Source organism: Trachymyrmex septentrionalis, unplaced genomic scaffold (genome assembly GCF_001594115.1).
Source record: "Trachymyrmex septentrionalis isolate Tsep2-gDNA-1 unplaced genomic scaffold, Tsep1.0 scaffold11, whole genome shotgun sequence".
NCBI lineage: Eukaryota > Metazoa > Arthropoda > Insecta > Hymenoptera > Formicidae > Trachymyrmex > Trachymyrmex septentrionalis.
Genome location: NW_017304228.1, coordinates 5172871 through 5192050, shown reverse-complemented (window position 1 = coordinate 5192050; position 19180 = coordinate 5172871). Strand labels below are relative to the sequence as shown.

Here is a 19180-nt window from a genome sequence, read left to right as displayed (position 1 = left end):
TATATATAAAATCTTTATATAAATTTATCCTTTTTTAATAAATTGAGAGTGTTTTATTTACGGCTAAGGCTAACTAAGGGAATGCGTAGTTACGACGAAAAATTTTAAAAGTGCGTTTTACATCGCGAGAAACTCGTAAATAACGTGAGGATTTTGCATTAATGCAAATACGTAGAATTTTGCGCGTTATCCAACTATAACGAAAAGACGTCACTCACGAGCAGCGAAGGAAATCTCGGACGATATTTCAATTATTCCTTCTAAATAACGCAAAACGAATTACTCCGGTAATTCGGTAAATAGCACAAAAGCAAAATCGTCGGCGGTACAAAAGTAAATTATCCCACTTTATCATATTATTCTGGCTTACGACTCGAAGCTCAGAATTTTCAAATGAGAGATTGCAATAAAAAACTTTTCAATGAACATTTCTACGTTCGGTTACCGAAGGTTGCGTCTGCGAGCAAAGTAAACGTTATCATCGCGATTACCGCGTTACCACGGCCATTCTGTCGGGGGGAGGGGGAGGGGGAGGGGAGGAATTACGATTGTCATGAAATGAAATGCGGAGCGCGCGTCATACTTCTTTTTCTAACGCTCGTAACATCGGGGCTCTCCACCGCCAGGGGGAAGAGGAGCTCTCTCTTTTTCGCTTCCGCAATTCAGATTCAAAAATTAAATAACATTGCCGCGGGCGCCGATCCTTTGTTTCGTATCATACGCGCTCGTAATGAAATATCACAAGTGGGGCGCGCGCGGCACAGTCGGAGTTGCGCGAATTTGACGTGTACGTATGCGAGATTAAAACTCGCGAAATTGCAATTGCCGGGGTTGCCTTGCGACGTTTCATTTAATTGAGATTTAATGACAATTATAAACCTGACCGCCGCACACGCGCGTATATATACGACTCGATGCGAAGAGCGGCGTTCTGTATTAATTTCGCAAAACATCCGGACTGCTTGGCGATTTTAACGTTCGCCTTCTTCCGTAACTGTTTACTCTCGCGAATCTATATACGCGATTTGGAGCACACATAAAGGTGTCTCGTCACATTAGTATTTATCTGCATAATTACTCACTTTACACTGTAAAAAAAAATATATAAAATTACATAATATGTATAAAAATTACATAATGTGGAAGTATATATATATGTGCGTTTTTATAAAAATTAATACTTTTATCTCTAATTATGTAAATATACCTTTATATTAAAGGGAAAATTGCGATAACAATATATGTTTCATAACTTTTCAATCAAAATGTACAAATTTTTGTAACATTATGTAACGTAATGTAATAATATCACACTTATATTTGCACTCACGGTAATATTAATTTTACATTTGTATATATAACTTATACAAATGGATAATTCGCTGTTGGATTATTACGTAAATACTGTAAATTTGCTTTTGCAAATTATATAATTACTTTAAAGAAGAATAATTTTATTTGTAAGTTCTTATTTACATGTGTAAATGTACATTTTTAACAGTGAGCTCCAAAATTATCTACTATAATTATTGTAATTTCACCTGAATCTTTTTATAGTGTGATAAAACGAACATGATAAATTAAACGTCGGTAACTGATTATCAATTAGGGAGTTGTTACTTTTTTAATAGATACATCAATCAATCATCTCGCCAAATCTAATTGGTAATTTTCAGAAAAAACTTTGACGCAGCTCAAATCGGCAAACTCGTTAATTTTACAACGTTTATGAATATTTTACTCCAACGTCGTACAATTGCGCCATATATATGCTGCAGCAAATTTAATCAAACATTTCTCTTAATTCATAGCATAAAATCCTACATACGGAATAATTCTGGATTCGGGAAAATAAAAGGTTTCTATCAGCGTGAAATCGTGTGTGCGTGTGCGTGCACGCGCGTGCGCACGCGAACATGTTTGGCTTTAGCGTATTATTGTAAAGAGTTCCATTATCACGGTGGAGCAAATTTGAAAATGAAATAGCGTAGCCGCCGGCTGGAACTTTGGTCAACGCTGCTAACGAAACAATTCCGGCTTTCCGGCCGCACGGGAAAAACGTATTATCATGACAGAGTTTGTTTCTCGCAGCGGTCGCGCACTAAATTAACAAATCACCGCTTTTTGTACTCAGGATCCAGTCGGTACTTCAAATACCACACGTATTTAACGCTAAAAAAAAAATATATATATACGGTTTTCTCCGAATCAAATTTTCAAGAGTTTACATATTTTGCATTTAGAGCTGCATTCTCGATGGCGTTTTGCGCGCCTTGCACTTCCAACGTGTTTCACAGAATATCTCGTAATTTTCATTTTTTGGTTTTTACGGGTTTATTTTATACCTTGAAAGTTTGCTATTACGAGAGAAAGGCTCCGGCCACTTTTACGGAGTCGTTATTTACGTAACGCAAATCATGCAAAATTGCGCGATACGCCATTAGGGAGCGAAATAAGAAAAGTAATCAAATTTTGCGTTTCTATCTCTTAAAATGTATTATTAATTACATTATTATTATACAAAAATCGTTATTATACTGAAAAAAAAAACAGTTGTGTGTGTGTGTGTGTGTGTGCGTGTGTGTGTGTTGAAATATATAAAATTTTATCTAGCTATAGATAAACAAATTTTATTTAGTCTGTCAAAATAATTATATAGATCAATAACGCTTAAATATTGTTGAATATCATAGAATGTTAAAATTTTTGCATCATTGTCAGCAACACTTAGGATATATTAGGTATAATTTTTGTAGAAATTACTGGAATGAAATTTAAATTTAAAAATGAATGTTATATACATAAAATAGAGTTCAATATTACTATATGTATTTAGCAGTATAATTTTATAATTTAAATGAAAATGTTATCTTATATTAAGTTTCTTAAAAACACGTTATACTTCTTAATAAAATAATTTTTTATTCAAGCTCTAAATTACTATCAAATTTTTTTCGTATTATTTTCACATACAAATACAATATAGAAAAAATTTATTATTTTTCAAATAATTTTTCTTTTAATTCTATTTAAAAATACCTATATGCAATACATCCTTGAGTGTTCCACATAATTATTTTGATCGTCTAGCAAAATTATTTATGGATCTGTTTGATTAAATTTTTTTTTAGATACCAGCGCATAATCATTCTTTCCTTGTTACTGATCTATTTTTCCGCTCAATGCCGCTCTCTCGTGTTTCACCATTCGAGATGAATTTAGCGGCCACCGCGACTATCCATTCTTTTGCGATCTCGAGCGCGGCTTGTGCGGGAAACTCGTAAAATTCACCAACGGACGACGTAGTCTCACGATTTTTATCGCTTCTGTGTTCCAGGCTCCTTCCAGGCACTAATACAGTACGCGGACATGCTGTCGGCGCAGACCGCTAAATTCGTAAGTATCCACTTGACTTTGCTTCCACTCCAGCCGCCTGGTGCGTCCTTCCTTCATTTCATCCTTCCGCCATCGGTGCGCCCGTTGTCTTCCTCTTTTTTCTTCGTTCTTTCGTTCTTGTCTTTTCTTTTTTTTTCTTTTTTTTCTTTTTTTTTTTTTGCCCCTCTTTAGTTACTTTTTTCTTCGTCTCCGCCGTTACGGCGGTGCTTATCCGTTGAGCTCCCACGGGACAGATCGAAATTTTCTGCGGAATATCTCGCGTTGGGAAAATATTTTCCGAGATCCGCTCATCTCGACGAAAGCTACGGCGTGGGGCTTAATTGCCGGAAGTAAGCCCGATGAATGTAATCAAAAGATTGATGGCGGAAGAAGGAATCCCGTCGAGGGGTGGAGGGAAAGGAACGAGAAGATCGCGCGGTTACGCCCGATACACGGTATTTCCCCGGATTTATGGAAATATCGGCTGCTTTGCAAACCAAATTAATTCTTGAAGCAGACCACAGATGCGCGATCGATCGTGTTGTTCTCGCTCTGTTCCTCGCACTGTTCGCGCGAATATCAATGATGTAGAGTTCGGTTATAGCATTGTATCTCTTCGTAAAGAAAAAAGAAAGAAAAAAAAGGAATACATTAGACCTTCACCTTTACAATAATCGCCGCGTAATCGTTTAACTCGCAAGATTTTGAAGTTCCATATTCTGATGATAACTACTTGTATTTTTCTTTTCTTTCAAGGAGGTTGAGAAAGCTGTAGCATTAAACTTGCCGCTGCTTAAGGTACTAAGAGTTGTGTCTCTGCCGTAAATTTGGTTTTTACCTGTAATTCCCTACGTAATCGTTTCGTCCCTGTAATCACGAGTACCCCACGTGTCCTGACGATAACTTACCTTTCTCTTTTTGAGAAAGTTGAGAGACTTGCAGCATTAAAGCGGGCACTGCTTGGAAATAAAAAAATGGAGAATGTGCGTGTAGTTTCTGTTCCGAGACTTTGTCTATTATGAATATTACAACTAATTTCCGCTATATATATACATATATGAATCCGTCTATATCACACAGTTTCCTAACAACGCACGTTGTACCATAATGTAGAACACCTCCGCAAAATTAGTTTCACTCTGAACAATTTAGGAAACGAAGAGAATTTCATAAACTCTCTTTCTCACAAGCAAAAGGAACCTCGAATTAACTCTTTCAGACTCCCGGCCGTAACTGTGTACGTTAAGTTTGGCTTTCTTTTTGTTGATCTAAACAATTTTTCTTTTCCCCTCGTTTTTCAAATCTATTGTACATATTATGGTTTTATTATACTCGACTTCTCCCAGCTGTCTTATGAGTGTTTGAGATACTAGATAACTTTTGTGAAGTGATGTGACGCAACCCACTTCGCCGGTGTAAATACCGAAATGTGTGTACTAATTTTCTCTGTTATTCAATCACTATCATTTAAAGTTCGCCACTTGTGTCCATTTCTACCAATGTAGATTAACTTTAATCTCGAGCTCTTTACTTGCTTTTCAATTTTTTCCAATTCTCAGAACTAGAAAAGGATACAAAGTAGATAAGTTGAACCAAGATTAAATATAATAAAATTATTCTAATTGGTAGAAATGAACATTATTCAACAGGGATTGTTCAATAGGACTGGTACAGAATACGCCAAGATATCTCCACCTTTATTTCAAGATTCGTTTAAAACAGAACGGAAATGGCATAAAAGACTAAAAGACATTTTATAATGATAGGAAAGGACAAGCAGATCCGAAAGGATGAACGAGGTGCGGTTGCAACCATTTTATGACATTCGCACTTGGAAATTAACTATGCCGGCGTATTCGCGTGCGGGATGTGTTACACCGCGTTGTTTTACACCGGCAACGACAAGCCATCGCGAACGGAAGCTCGCCAGAAACTTCCGTCCCTTCTCGTCCCCGCACTCCATTTCGAATCCGCTACCCCCACGTTCGAAAGCCCCTCTTTGTGCCTCACCACCCGTGCCATAAGCTCGACGCCGCAAACTAGTAAACCTGTGCGATGATCAAAGGGAAAATTAATTCGCTTGAAATATACCGGTTCCGCCGCGAACCAACTCGGTAGCGCGCGCAAGACAGAAAATTAATTTAGCTTTGTTGCGGATATCGCTCTTCTCCGATTTTCCTCTCCTTTTCCTCGCTTATTCTACTCGCCTTTCTTCTCTGTCCTCTTTTTTTTTTCCTCGACGCGCGTGCAAAGGCACGAAACGGCAACTGTACGTCGCTTCGGCTATCAGCCAGATTCTTGTCGAATTTTTTACGCAAACGCATAAAATAAATCAAATTACAAATGTAATATGTATCTCGAAGATCGAGATTCACATTTCAACTCAGGATCAGTTGAAATTGGGAACGTTTATTTTTTAATTGCTAATCTTTCGGAAAGTTAAGGGAAACACGTTGTTCAATATTTATAAAACCGATTCTCTCGTTTCGATTATGCATACTGTGTATTCAAATATTAATTAATTTTAAATATTTCAAAAGTTCATATATCTGCAAATTTATCACAAGTTCATCGCAAGCATCAAATTTATTCAAAATATATTTTGAATTCTATAGTAAGTTAATATAATACTTTAATCAAGATTATTAATTTAAAAACAAATTTCATTTCCTTCTTATATATCCTTCTTATATAAAGTTATTTTTTCAATCAAGTTTTGTGACGTTCTTTAAAAGAAAACTAATTCTCGTTTCGAGCATATGATAATGAGTTTTCTCTCAAATTTCCAAGTATATTTTAAAACTGTTACTCAGATTAAGATGATTTAATTCTTTGTTAAAAGGTATCTTAAAACTTCAAAGTGATTTACTTTACAAAAAGATAAAAGTAAACTAATTGTAAGTAATCATTTTTCTTAACAGCGGAGTGATTTTGATGCGCGTAACGTAACTTTTCCAGTATTTTTCTACCGCGTAAAAAGTAATTACTCAACGATCGAGATTTAAGAATGCATTTTCACTCGGAATCTTTCTCCAGTTGAAATTGGGACGGTCTTTTCCTTTTTAATTGCGGATCACTTTCGAAAAGCGATGGAAAACATGTTTCGCATTTGCAAAAATTGATTCGTCTCGTTCTCGATTACGTGCATTACCAGTGTTCCCTCGGCTGTGAGAATAAACCGCCCGAGGGGCAGAGTGAGAAAGAGAGAAACCGGCCGCCGCGCCATGCGCGCACGCCCGAGGCTCGCGGCGCGGGCCGACTCGCTAATTATGTACGAAATTCATTAGCCCGTGTAAATATGGAGCGGTCGGGTGTATATACACCCGCGTGATACCCCGGGGGATACGCGGACGCGCGGCTTCGTCGCGCTCAGTGCGCACCATACGCATTGCTCAAACAAGCGACCTGGATCTTGCTTGTGTCCGTATTAAACGCACGAAACGTTCGCGCAAACGATATATTGCAACGTATCTACATTGGATACGTCTCGGAAGCACTCGGATTAATATCGCGGAGGATGTCGATTAGCGGTAACCCTCGGATCTAATCCGAGAAATCAGACTCGTACGCGGAAAGAGCGCTTTTATCAACTATGAAGCATCTGAAAATGTAGGATACGTTCCGTTTTCATGCTCACATGCTACAAGCATCAATTCATCCTTGTTGTCTACTAATATTAAACACGAATAAATGACGCTTACCAAGCGCTGTAAGCGTAAAACGAGAAACGCACTCTTGGCTAGATCTGAAATAATTTTATTATTGTAACTATCAAAATAATTGTTACGTATTGAAAAATCGCAAGCTGATTATGTAGTTGAGGCTGATTGCTAGAATTTTTTGTAGCATTGCAGCTTCAATTTTCTACACTGAAAAAAATCATGGTTGAACGAAATTATGTTTTTAGATCTGTATTTAACTAAATTTTGAAATATTTTAACGAAATCGTTCTTTTCATGTACTTCTCGTGAATCTCGTCGCAAGAATCGTTAAGGTAGAATCGGTTTTCTGGGATTTCTTTAAATTTGTTCAGCGTTCACACCTACTTTTGATCTCTCAAAACTTTTTCGCTTCTAAAGCTAACTTCTCCTTTGGTCTTGATTTGTTGCAATGTGTGTTTCACGAGACTTTTATCTTTGAAACTAATAGAAAAATTTGGCTCCGATAGTATGATCCAACAGAACAATCCTTTTCTAAAAAAAAATTTAATATCTTTTAATCTAAACTTCATGTGTGTAATTGATATTCTATTATACTCTATAAAAATGATATAATATTGTAGATAATTAGAAATATCTCAATTTTATCGAAGTTCCAAATGTATTTAAGCTAACGGAAAGTTATTTATAAAGCGACTGGATTTTTAAAAATACAAAAGAACTGACTGATGTTTGAGTCGTTCTTGGTTCTGTATTCTGCCACCGTGTGTTCTGAGCTTAAACATACCTCCTGTCTCGACCTTCTCAAATCACACAGAATTCTACAATTTCTTGTGCAGTCGCTCGACGGGCAGAACGTCTACAACTCTTGTTGCACGCTGCGCATCGACTACAGCAAGATGCAAAATCTGAACGTTAAGTACAATAACGACAAGTCCCGGGATTACACTAACCCGAATCTTCCGACCGGTGACGCCAGTCTGGATGCGGCGTCGCTCGCTCTTGGCGGCGAATTGCTGCTCATGGGTGCCGGTTCTCAACCGCGTGCCAGAATACCCGGTGAGTATTGTAAAATTCATATCTGAAATTTTCGATTTCAATCACGTTTGCCTTACCAAATAAATCACCAAATAAATTTAATTATTGATGGGCATAAGTAAGCGTCCCGCAAAGATCGTGACAACATTTGGGCTAGAACCACATAAAAAAATGAGATAAGACAATAAGACTTGAGCAGTAAGCGAATCAGCTAGTCACAATGAAGAACGTAAAGTTCTCTACTGTGATCGATCGATTAATTTTATTATATAATAAAAAATATGTGTCCTCATTTTTGTTTAAAAAACAACATAAAAACTCATCAAAATCGAAAAGGGATACTTCCATAGGTTATCTTATGAGTTTATTTGAGATGGAAATTCTGTTAATATTAAAATGTTGAGACTATAATAGTTTTTGATAGTTAGAATAAGAGCTTTAGTTTTTGAATAATAATAGTTGGAATAATAATTACAATTAAAGAACTGTATTCTCGAGTTTCGGTATTAGGATCTTTCTCTCTTGAAATTATCTCAAGAATTTACCCTCAATTGTTGTTATGGTCTTTACGGAACAAAAAAATGGGCGATCTGAATATTTCATTATATTTTCTCGTCTAGTAGAGACATTAATATCATTTTTATATTTGTTAATCAGCAACGCGCAACCTACGCGTAAGAATATTTAATTATGAAAGATAAAGAAATTTATTATAGAATAACTCGTTTTTTTTAATTCATCTGTTTTTCTAATTTTTTTATCTATACAGAAACTTGAATCAATAAAAAGACAATAAAAAATTAATTTGATTATAGCATTATACATCTATTCTGCATACTATTTACCATTTTATTTCCATTAATGCACAAAATTACCAACTTTGAAAATATCGCTGGGTACGTTGAAGTTTTATCATAAAAATTGCTTAATAAAATATTTATTTAATTTGATAATTTATCTAACCGTAAAAATTTATTATGCCGTTGACAATGTAAATACCAATTATGTAGACAAAATAGAGTTGCCCATTTTTTTGCTCGTTACTGTATATGTATATATACATAATATATACATATGCCCAAGTTATCTACATATGTATAATACATATATACATATTATACAATGTGGAAACAGACCACGTGCGATATGTGATCGATAAACGTATTAATCGTGGACAATTTTGTGCAGTAATGCTCTCAATAATAATTAAATATAGTTATATAGTTCGCATTCAAAATTGTTTTGCAAAATTCGTTATTAAACGCTAGCGAAATTCGGCCGAAGCAATTCTGAATATTCCACGAACCGTATAAGCGATGAATTACATTACTCTTACACGATTTCGTGTAATAATAACCCGATAATAGTTGAATATGTATTCAGTAGCTCGTGACAGGGGAGCTTTACGGGATTCATCGCCGTTAAAACGTCTATTCCGAGAATGAATTCGAGACGTTTTTGTATTTTTATTTAGCTAACGTAAAAGCTCGCGGGGCTTTGCGAAAGGTATAATTGAAAGGTTGATCGGCCAATTAACGGCGTTACGTTTATCGGAATTAATTACGTTAGTAGTGATACCGATTTTACGTCACTCGGACGTCGGGCTGAATTATTATTATTATCTCACGATGGTAGAAGCAATTTGCTGGCGTTTCAAACTACATTCTGTCCGCTATGTGCACCAGTCGGACGTTATTATTTCCTCGGGTAAATTAATTAATTAGTATAAAGTACTCGGCGGACGATCCGGCTCGCCGAATCGTCTGGATTTTTGCGTTTGTATCGCGGCGACAACGGCTAGTTTAAATTACACGCTCGGCCCCTGCGCTTGTTTGGGTTAAATTAATTTCACGGCGTTGTTGTTGGTATTTAATCTGTAACAATGTAATCCACTTTTGCGTCCTATCTCGTTGCGCAAACAGTCCGTTGATGACTGAGGATCGAGGCGATCTCGTGACGGTCGGTCGGTCTCCGTAAATCACGATGAAGAAATCGCGATTAATTACACGACGAGGAGATCGTCGAAGTATCGAGTACGGAAGCAACCGTTCGATGAAGATCGCGAGACATCGTAATTCGAAATCGGAGAGTCTTCGTCTATCGCGACTTGTATATACTTTCTTTTCTTTCTCATTTTTTACAATTGCAATATCGACCAATGATAATAATGTCGTCTGAACTTCCTGAAGTAGAGTCCATTGCAGGGGCACCGGGTGTGCTGCCCACGCCCTTCGCGATGCACGGTCTCGCTTCGCCCTTGGCCGGGCCTTACAACGGCGTACCTCCAGCCGGTGGACTCGCCGGCCTCGGTGGATTCCCCCTTGGCGCGGCTGGTCTAGGTGTCCGGGTCCAAGGAAGCGCGCAAGCATCGGCCGTGCTGCTCGTCAGCAATCTCAACGAGGAGGTAAGTATTTCGAGAACCTCGAGTCCCATCCTGACTCCGTTCTCCTGCGATACGTTGTTCTCCAAAAAACGAGAGGCCGTATCAAACTCTGGCGTGGTACACGCGAAGAAAATCCGAGAAAGTTTGAAAAAAATTTGAGAGAAAGTTTATTCGCGCTTTATTATCGCGACTGCATTTAAAGATCTTCCGGCAAACTACCGTGATCTAGAAATTTTCTCCGTGTACCACGCCTTCCTATCCACCAGGAATCGCATTGAATGCTGGGGAGATGGAAGATTCCGTTTCCACTGAGTCGTGTTCGTTTAACTCTTTGTTTCGATTTGTTAAGATGATTTTGAATTATAAAAATCTGCGCTTTATTCATGTAAAATCTCGAAATTGTCGGGACCAATCGCGTCTGGGACGGGATCTCTTCAGTTGGAAGAGAATCAGTTCCGACTATGCGTACGAGATGGTGAATACAGCGTAGATTTCTAGACACAACGCACTGAGGGAAAAGTGTTTGGTATTATAACATTAGTAACAATAACATCGTGTTGCAAGGTTTCTTTTTTAACATCTAAGTGGTGATTCTTATATACGTTTAATTGCTGAAAAAGAATACAAGATTAAGAAAAGTGCCAACATATGTATTCTGAGAAATCAAACACCTTATTTAAAAAAACTTAAAATTTAAAACAGTTTAAACTTTTCCTTTTATCTTATAGAATATATAAAACATAAAAATTATCATTCAAATGTGATTTCAGATAAGAATAGAAATCCTTATAAATTAATCCTTGTAATTCTTGATTTTTATTGTAATATTGCCAATAAATTTTAATATATGACTTACAGTTGTACATAAATAATACAAGGAGTTTTATATCTCTCATTGTATTTATTTTTATGTATTTTAAAAAACATTTGAATTTCTTATAGTTACATTACATTTATTACGAATATTTGCGTTATTATATAAGAAAGTTATGTACCGAAGTTTCTAAAATTTGAGAGGTGGTGAAACTTTCTTGGAAAGGATATTCGTTTCAGTGTAAAAAGCTCTATAAGTAACATTTATTACTTGAGAAACAAACAGTTGATAATTTGTTGTGTCATATTTACTTTCATTAAAACAAAAACAAAACAAAAAAAAAATTAGTCTTAAAAATGATTATAAATTCTAGTTAAATTATGGTAATTGTAACTACAATATTTTTCTCTCGGTGTACGTATATTTAACGAGACAAAGCGTTAAATGATGCACGTACACGACAACGGGGGAGGGGGAGGGGGGTGTTGCGCGACCCGTTCGAGTAGATCTCGAGCACTGAGAGAAGTAGGCCGCCACCACGTACGAATAAGTGTGTTGTATGCGAATAATATATCTGTTGTATGGCATCTGTCGTCTCTACGCAGTGTGTATGCGTGTGTATGGGCGCGTGTATGTGTATTAAAGCCCCCTGGCCCGCCGTATCTTTGTCACGCGACATTACCGCCTTGCCCGGTGCGACACACGCACACATACGCGCAACCGCCACTTCTCTATCTTCTCTGTACCATCTCACTTTTCCCTCTCTATTCTCTTCTCGTTCCCACCTCTCGGGCTCTCTCGTACTCCTTGTTACATACCCCTAAGAGACCGCACGCTATTTCTCTCAGTGTGCGACACGCGGGACCCAACCAGCCCAGTCAACCCTCCATCCGGTATATACGCACGTGCATACACGTATAATTACACGGCCTAACGAGCGAGTTAGCAACGTAGTGCTACGTAGGCGAACCCCGCAATTTCTCGACTCTCCGGCTCGATCTTTCCACCGGGCTGAGCTTCGGCTGATTTCGCCAGCTGCGAACTTCAAGGTAACAGGAGATTGTCATTGCAAGCTCGACAATACGCAATACGTTCAAAATCGATCGTTAACGTCTGGGAGAACTTGTCTAATCTGTATTTACGTCTGTTACCGAGATGGAAAATTACCACAAACATTGCCAAATTGACAAATACTTTTTGCAAATATGCAGAACAAATTTAGAACCAAAATTCGAACAGCAAGGAATGTTAAATTGTTTTAGAATTGAGAGAAAAATGCTGGATTTTTTTTGTCTTTTTTTTTTTTTTTTCATTTATTTATTCGAGATTATGGAACGACCTCTCCAAGATCCTCCAGTCCAGTTGATGGGAAAAATCGAGCCGCGATGCGTATAAGCCCTGTCTCGTCACGAAACCTTCGATTCTGTTCCCTACTTGTTCCCCCCCACCCCCACCCCGCTCATTTTCGAAACACATACAAATCACTCCAACGTGTCACCATCCTGCGCCCTAATTAATTCGTAGCGTCGTCGACTAAACGACGTTACTTCTTGCGAGGCGACATTTATCCCGATTTATTTTCTCACACTTTGGTGTTCACAATATTCCGCGAATGAACATTATATTTTTAATATCTAGTTCGAACAATTCTCTATACTTTGTTACGGGCATTTATTATATGCCCCTCGCTATCAGCTCCTGCATACGAACTTAGATGTTAGCGTTCGATGACAAAAACGACGAACATTATCGCGTAAGAAGCTTCAACGGGATGATGAATGTCGCCTCGGCAAGAAACTGTGTGTCGACGTCACACTTCGCAGCTGCAACTTGTCACTACTGTACTATAACTGTGTGTACTACTATCGTTGTGTCGCGCACAAGCCTCGCACGACTCTCTTCGGCTGTCTTCAATTTTTGCAAAAAGAAAAAAAAAAAAGATAAAGGCCACGCCGTTTCTATCGGAATTTGTTGAAAAATCAATCACGTGGATATAATTACATATATCTGTACGCACACTCTAAGAAAATGTGTTCTCTTTTCTTGTCCTAACAATTTTGCACGTAGGATTTCTTTTTCGTATCTACGTGCGAGAATTTGAAAAAAAAAAAAAAAAAACGCGAATCTTGTGCGCACGTCAACACTATACATTTAAATCCTATTATACTCGCTGACTACTGACTGGACTCTGTCTGTTCTCTGTGTAGATGGTCACGCCTGACGCTCTCTTTACCCTGTTTGGTACGTCTCCACATTTATATTATTAATTATATTACATTATTAATTATTATATTTACACCCTCGCGCTTTCTCACACCTACGCAACATATTACACGGAATCCACGGACGCGCGATACGCGGCACGTACATCACCGGAGACATTTCGCTGTACGCGAGAATTTAATTGAAATGGAAAAAAAGAAAAGAGATAGAAAGTGGCAAAAGACGAAGACATTCGCCCGAACATTTTTTGTTTTTTTGTTTTTTTTTATTCGGTCACGTAGTCATATTCTTCGCGATAGAGACGAACAAGACGAACGTGTTACACGCACAAAACGGAACACGCCAACGTAAAATCTCTTTCATACGATTGTCACGTCCGAGGTTTACGTTTTATACTGAAAAATAGTAAAAGAAAGAAAAGATCTCTTCCTTCTTCCTCGGTTTTATTTTTCATTTCACTTTATTTTATTTTATTTTATTTTTTGTATGTTTTATGATTTTTTTCACTCTCTTTTTTTTCTTTTCGGCAACTCACAAAACTCGAGCATCGTCATTCTTTCCCTCTCGTCATGTTTTACTCTCCGTGAGACATCCGCCATAACATAGCTCTGATTAACGTTTAATCCGTACTCTTTCGATATTTTCGTGATTTCAACTTATTTTATTACTACAAGCTACTCCATTCGCAAAATCATGATCACCCGTCATACCGTCATCACCATCGTCATGCCGCCATGTCGGCCACGATCGAACACGTTCTCTCACAGATCTCTATTTCCAAGCATCTCTTTATACAGATTATTTCATTCATATTTTATTAATATCAGTTCCACACAACCTTTAATATTACGTAAGCTTTCGCTTATTTTACGTAATTCCATAGGAAACTCACTATTAACGAGGCGTAGCGACTCGGCTGCGGTCATGTTTCTCCTTTCCGTGAGCGATTGTTATGCAGATTTTCCCGGATAATTGCAGACGAACGTACAAAAGTCACGTACTGCGTTACAGAGCGCGTTTTAAAAAATTATTAAAAATTTTCTGTCCGTCCCGTAGACATCCATTTTTCGACTTTTAGCCAGCAAAAATTTCATTCGCTTCTACCTCGGCAGTTACGTAATATCGAAAAATGTAAAATTTAAATGAATTAAACTTCGTGGAAACACATATAATAAATTGTTGCTGTTTCGTTGATTTTTAATGCGTTTTATTTTAACAAAAATTTACTGGATTATGAAGATTAATAATTGCAAATTATTTACAACTTCTAGCCTTTCTAGTTTTGTTAGAGCAAATTATTATTTTAAATTAAAAGGAGAATGTTACGTAAAAATGATGTGCAGTCCGAAATATAAAAGTATCAAGGAGACTATTAATATGAATAATTACAATTTTTTATTTTATAAACCGTCTAACTTTGTACTCTGAAGATAAAGCTTCTAGCCGAATCGCTCGCCTCTTGCATGTCCCGATTCTTAGATCCGATCGTACCCCGATTTCGATCGACTGAAATATTATCCCGTTCATCTTCGATAACCCTCAAAGCAGCCTCTCTAAAAAGAATACGCGGTTTGTCGCCATCACCAGAGTTTACTAAAGAGAAATTTGCGTATTGTGCATATAGGCGTTTACGGGGATGTACAGCGTGTGAAGATCCTCTACAACAAGAAAGACTCGGCACTAATACAGATGGCCGAACCTCATCAGGCGCTTTTAGGTGAGTGGACATTTTTTTAGCTATGAGCATAACTCGAAATTGCGTTTTATCTTGTAAATAATTCATTTGTTTAACCCTCGACTACGGTAGTGGATTACATTGAAAAAAATTTCTGGTTGAAAATGAAGAAGTTTCTAATCATATCAATCAGAATTCTGACTATCTCAACTAGAATTATAATGAACTTAACTAGAAAATTCTGATTTGTCCATTTTTAACCAAAATTCAAATTAAAAATGCAACCAAACTCTTTTCAGTATACAATGTATACAATTAGTACTGTGAAGCTATAAATTGTCGGTAAAAACATCTTTGAGAGAGAGAGAGAGAGAGAGGAGGGAGGGAGAGATTTTATTTATCAATAACCGTAAAATCTATAGTATGACACACAATGCATTTTTTCCTACTGGATTGCTTTCATTTTAGTAAATTATTAGAGTTGCACCCCACATAGAATTTCTAATTTACTGACATGCAAGCAATTTGGTAAGAAAAAATATGTCGTATACCGTAGGCTTAAAACAGAGATTCACAAAGCATTTTGTACTTGAAACAAGACGTTTTAAAATTTACATACAGTTTTTACAGCTGTAATTTAGGATCTTTGTATTAAAAAAAAATTATATATATACGGCCCACTTTTTTATTGTGGGAAATTACAAGACACGATTTCTTATTCTACAGCTATATACTGTAATTATGTTAACATCCGAGCACATATCAATGGTTATTTAACATTGTTTAATCTATGTGACAGCGCTAACCCATATGGACAAGTTAAGAGTGTTTGGAAAGCAAATCAAAGTAATGCTCAGCAAACACCAAACGGTTCAATTGCCAAAAGAAGGTCAGCCAGACGCGGGCCTCACGAAAGATTACACCAACAGCACTCTTCATCGATTCAAGAAACCTGGCTCAAAAAACTATCAGAACATCTATCCGCCGAGCTCGACCCTGCATTTATCAAACATTCCGTGAGTAATCCAACAACAATACATATTTTGCGCTGCTTCTCTTGGTGGCTTAACGACATTCAATTTGGTCTTTTAGGGCTACGGTAGCGGAGGAAGAAATCAAGGATGCTTTCACCAAGAACGGCTTCACCGTGAAAGCTTTTAAGTTCTTCCCGAAGGACAGGAAGATGGCTCTCATACAAATGCCTAACATGGACGATGCCGTGGCTGCGCTGATCGTAAGTCGTCATTGTTGTCATTAATAACCCAAGTCGAACTGTGATCTTCTGACAAAAAGCTTATGCGGATCTTAACTTGCTTCTTAATTTCATTATAGTTATAATTTTCACGAAAAAAGATTATAAGTTTCTTGCCTCAACTTTGGAGGAGCTCTGTTCTTAAAATTCATTTATACAATTTTATTATTATTATTTAACATTTTTCCTATCCCCCCTTTAACATACAGCAGTACCGTAATTTGTCTCTTTAGGATTAAATTCATGTTTTCGGTACTTTGTTTCTACAGAATGGAATATTTTTCTTCTTCAAATTTCTAGTGTTATATTTATGGGATTGCAATTTCGAGAATCAAAATCGGATTTTTTGCTAATACAAACAAGTAGTACTGAGCTATTCAGTACTCTGCTGATTATAAGTAGCTTTCGTAATTAATTCATTACTTATACGAGAAACTTATACGAGAATAATCCTGATGTTCTGCAACTAAAAATAAAATTGCTCAGGGCATCGAGTTTATAAAAAATATACATGTCGGTTCTCCTCCCAGCATGCCTTCGTATTTATCGCAAGTATTTTTAAAGAGAAAGAAAGTAGAACGAAAATATTTCAACTTTACTTGAAATCTAATTTAAAGTCTAATTTAAAGTGAAATATAATATAAATTTTCGTTGTTCGATTATAAAATCGATTCGTTTTTTCCTCTTTCACAGAAAATGCACAACTATCAGCTTAGCGAGTCCAACCATCTCAGAGTGTCGTTCTCCAAGAGCAACATCTAACAAGAATCGCCACCGCACGAGCAGCAATGGTACCAGCCATACGCCCTAGTTCCCCTTTGGTCACCCGCTTCGGTCTATGACTGATGGTCACGTAGTTGGATCCACTCAGGCGCTCGTCCGTTCCTGCGAGAGTCGCTACGCTGTTGCTGGCCTGCACTGCGCGTGTAACCAATGCGGGACTGCGTCGTACTCGGACTTTGAAGCAGCACAAACGGACAGGAGCTACCTCGTCCGAGCGAGCTTAGGATGTTCTTGAGGCCTTGCCCTTGTTATTGGGACGTCTATATGGCACGCACTTATTTTCGCATCTGGTTGATTTTGACGATTTGAAGGGTGTTGCTAGGGTGTTTTGAGATGTACCAGGGCTGCAAGCGCTCAAATTAAACGATGAAGAGGCAAATTCGCGACGGCCTTCTCGAAGGTAGTTTCCGGTGCTGGCTTTCGAGCGTATTAACGCGACAGTTTCATAATTTTAGAAATATATGAGGAATTTAAAAACAGACAAGGATCGCGGGAAAGGAAAGGAGGAGAGAGAGAGAAGGAGAATAACGTGATTATTCTTATGAAAGCCAGGACCGTCGCAAGAAGAGAGAAACACAAAGAGAGAAAGTGAGAAAGAGAGAGAGATATGCAAAATAAAACAAAGAGCCTAGCAGCCGGGCGTACATAGAGAAAGCATGTGTAAAAGAGGGAAGAGAGATTAGGATTAGACGGGAGCGAGGAAACAGCACAGTGGCGAACAGTCCTCGACTCTTGTACAGAGTTAACGCTAGGGAAGATAAGATATATTATTATACATGTAAAATTCATGATCGCGCGGCCCAACACCGCTACAGTGATTACAGTTAAGAATTTTTCAAAGTTACGTGGACACAAGGGCGACCATCTCGCGATAAGCGCGCGCGACGGCGTCCGTATATCACAGTTCGGAAGTAGGTCTTCGTCGTCAACGACGTGCTCGTTCGACGAGCGGACTCGAGGAGAAATGCCAAGTGGGAAGAAATGGACCGCGAGGTATCTCGCGACGATCGTCGTACGTTCACGCGTGACACGACGGCCGACTATCGTGAATCAGCAGCGTTTACCACGAGACAATCTTCATTCTTCTGACGACCAAACACACATACGACCGAGCGTACTTCTTCGTGGCTTCCGTTCCGTTTCGAGGGCGAGACATACGATCGACGAGGCTGACCGATCGAGTACGACGGGAACGGCGTGTTTTAATTGACCGGGTATCTAAATAAGAAAATGGCCAATGTCACGGGACCTTTTGCATGCTTTCACGAAGTACTATTACTTCGCCGACGAACCGATCTCTCTCTCGTTGATTTTACGTCGCAAGATTGGCAGCGGCCAAAATTGGAGAGGAGAGTTGAAAGCGGCGGAGCGCCGAATCGGCCTTCAAAATTCTTCCCGTCTATCCGTTATCTTATCGCGATTGGTTGATCCGTTCGTAAGGCGGAAGCGAAGCAATTATCAAAGTCGTTCGTTGCGTGCTGAGAGCAATCCTAATTGGGGTATGCTACTCCGAACGTATCTGGCCCGTTCGACCTATGTTTTATGTTTCTTCGCGGGGCGTATTTTCTCGCTCCCGAAGGTACCTGCAGTATTCTCGGCTATCCGGCGAAGTCGAACGCTTCTTAGGGGAAGATCGAGCGGTGCCTGAACGTTCGATGACCGAGGCGAGTTCTCCGCTCCGCAGACCCACGCGACGCGTTTGCGCGCGTCATTATATGGTCGTCACAGATGGCATTTTTATAATTTGTACGTTTCAGTTTGGAGATAAGTATTATAACGCACCCGCACACGTATCCGCGTCTTTACGAGACCGTACAATTATGCAGTTATACGTACACAAGACACATACACACACACACATACACACACACACACACACACATTCATATACGCGCCGCGCGCGAAGATAAATATTTCGACCGCCCTCTGATTTATACACATACACGTACACATACACACGAATACATACAGACGCATA

At 38.3% G+C, this 19180-nt stretch overlaps 1 protein-coding gene across 6 annotated transcripts in view; it reads left to right on the top strand.

Annotated features, from left to right (window-relative positions):
• The window catches only part of LOC108749996 (polypyrimidine tract-binding protein 1), a 389037-nt gene extending 371338 nt beyond the window's left edge, over nt 1-17699 (top strand). For 4 of the 6 annotated variants that reach the window (XM_018489177.1, XM_018489142.1, XM_018489170.1 and 1 more), the window contains 8 exons: nt 3338-3396; nt 7874-8093; nt 10262-10476; nt 13477-13510; nt 15117-15209; nt 15967-16183; nt 16260-16401; nt 17113-17699. In XM_018489177.1, the coding sequence (XP_018344679.1) occupies nt 3338-3396; nt 7874-8093; nt 10262-10476; nt 13477-13510; nt 15117-15209; nt 15967-16183; nt 16260-16401; nt 17113-17181 (1049 nt within the window). In that variant the 3' untranslated portion in view covers nt 17182-17699. The remainder of the gene's footprint in view (nt 1-3337; nt 3397-7873; nt 8094-10261; nt 10477-13476; nt 13511-15116; nt 15210-15966; nt 16184-16259; nt 16402-17112) is intronic. The other 2 variants (XM_018489162.1, XM_018489152.1) reach the window with 2 other exon arrangements.
• Nucleotides 17700-19180: the final 1481 nt, after the last annotated feature.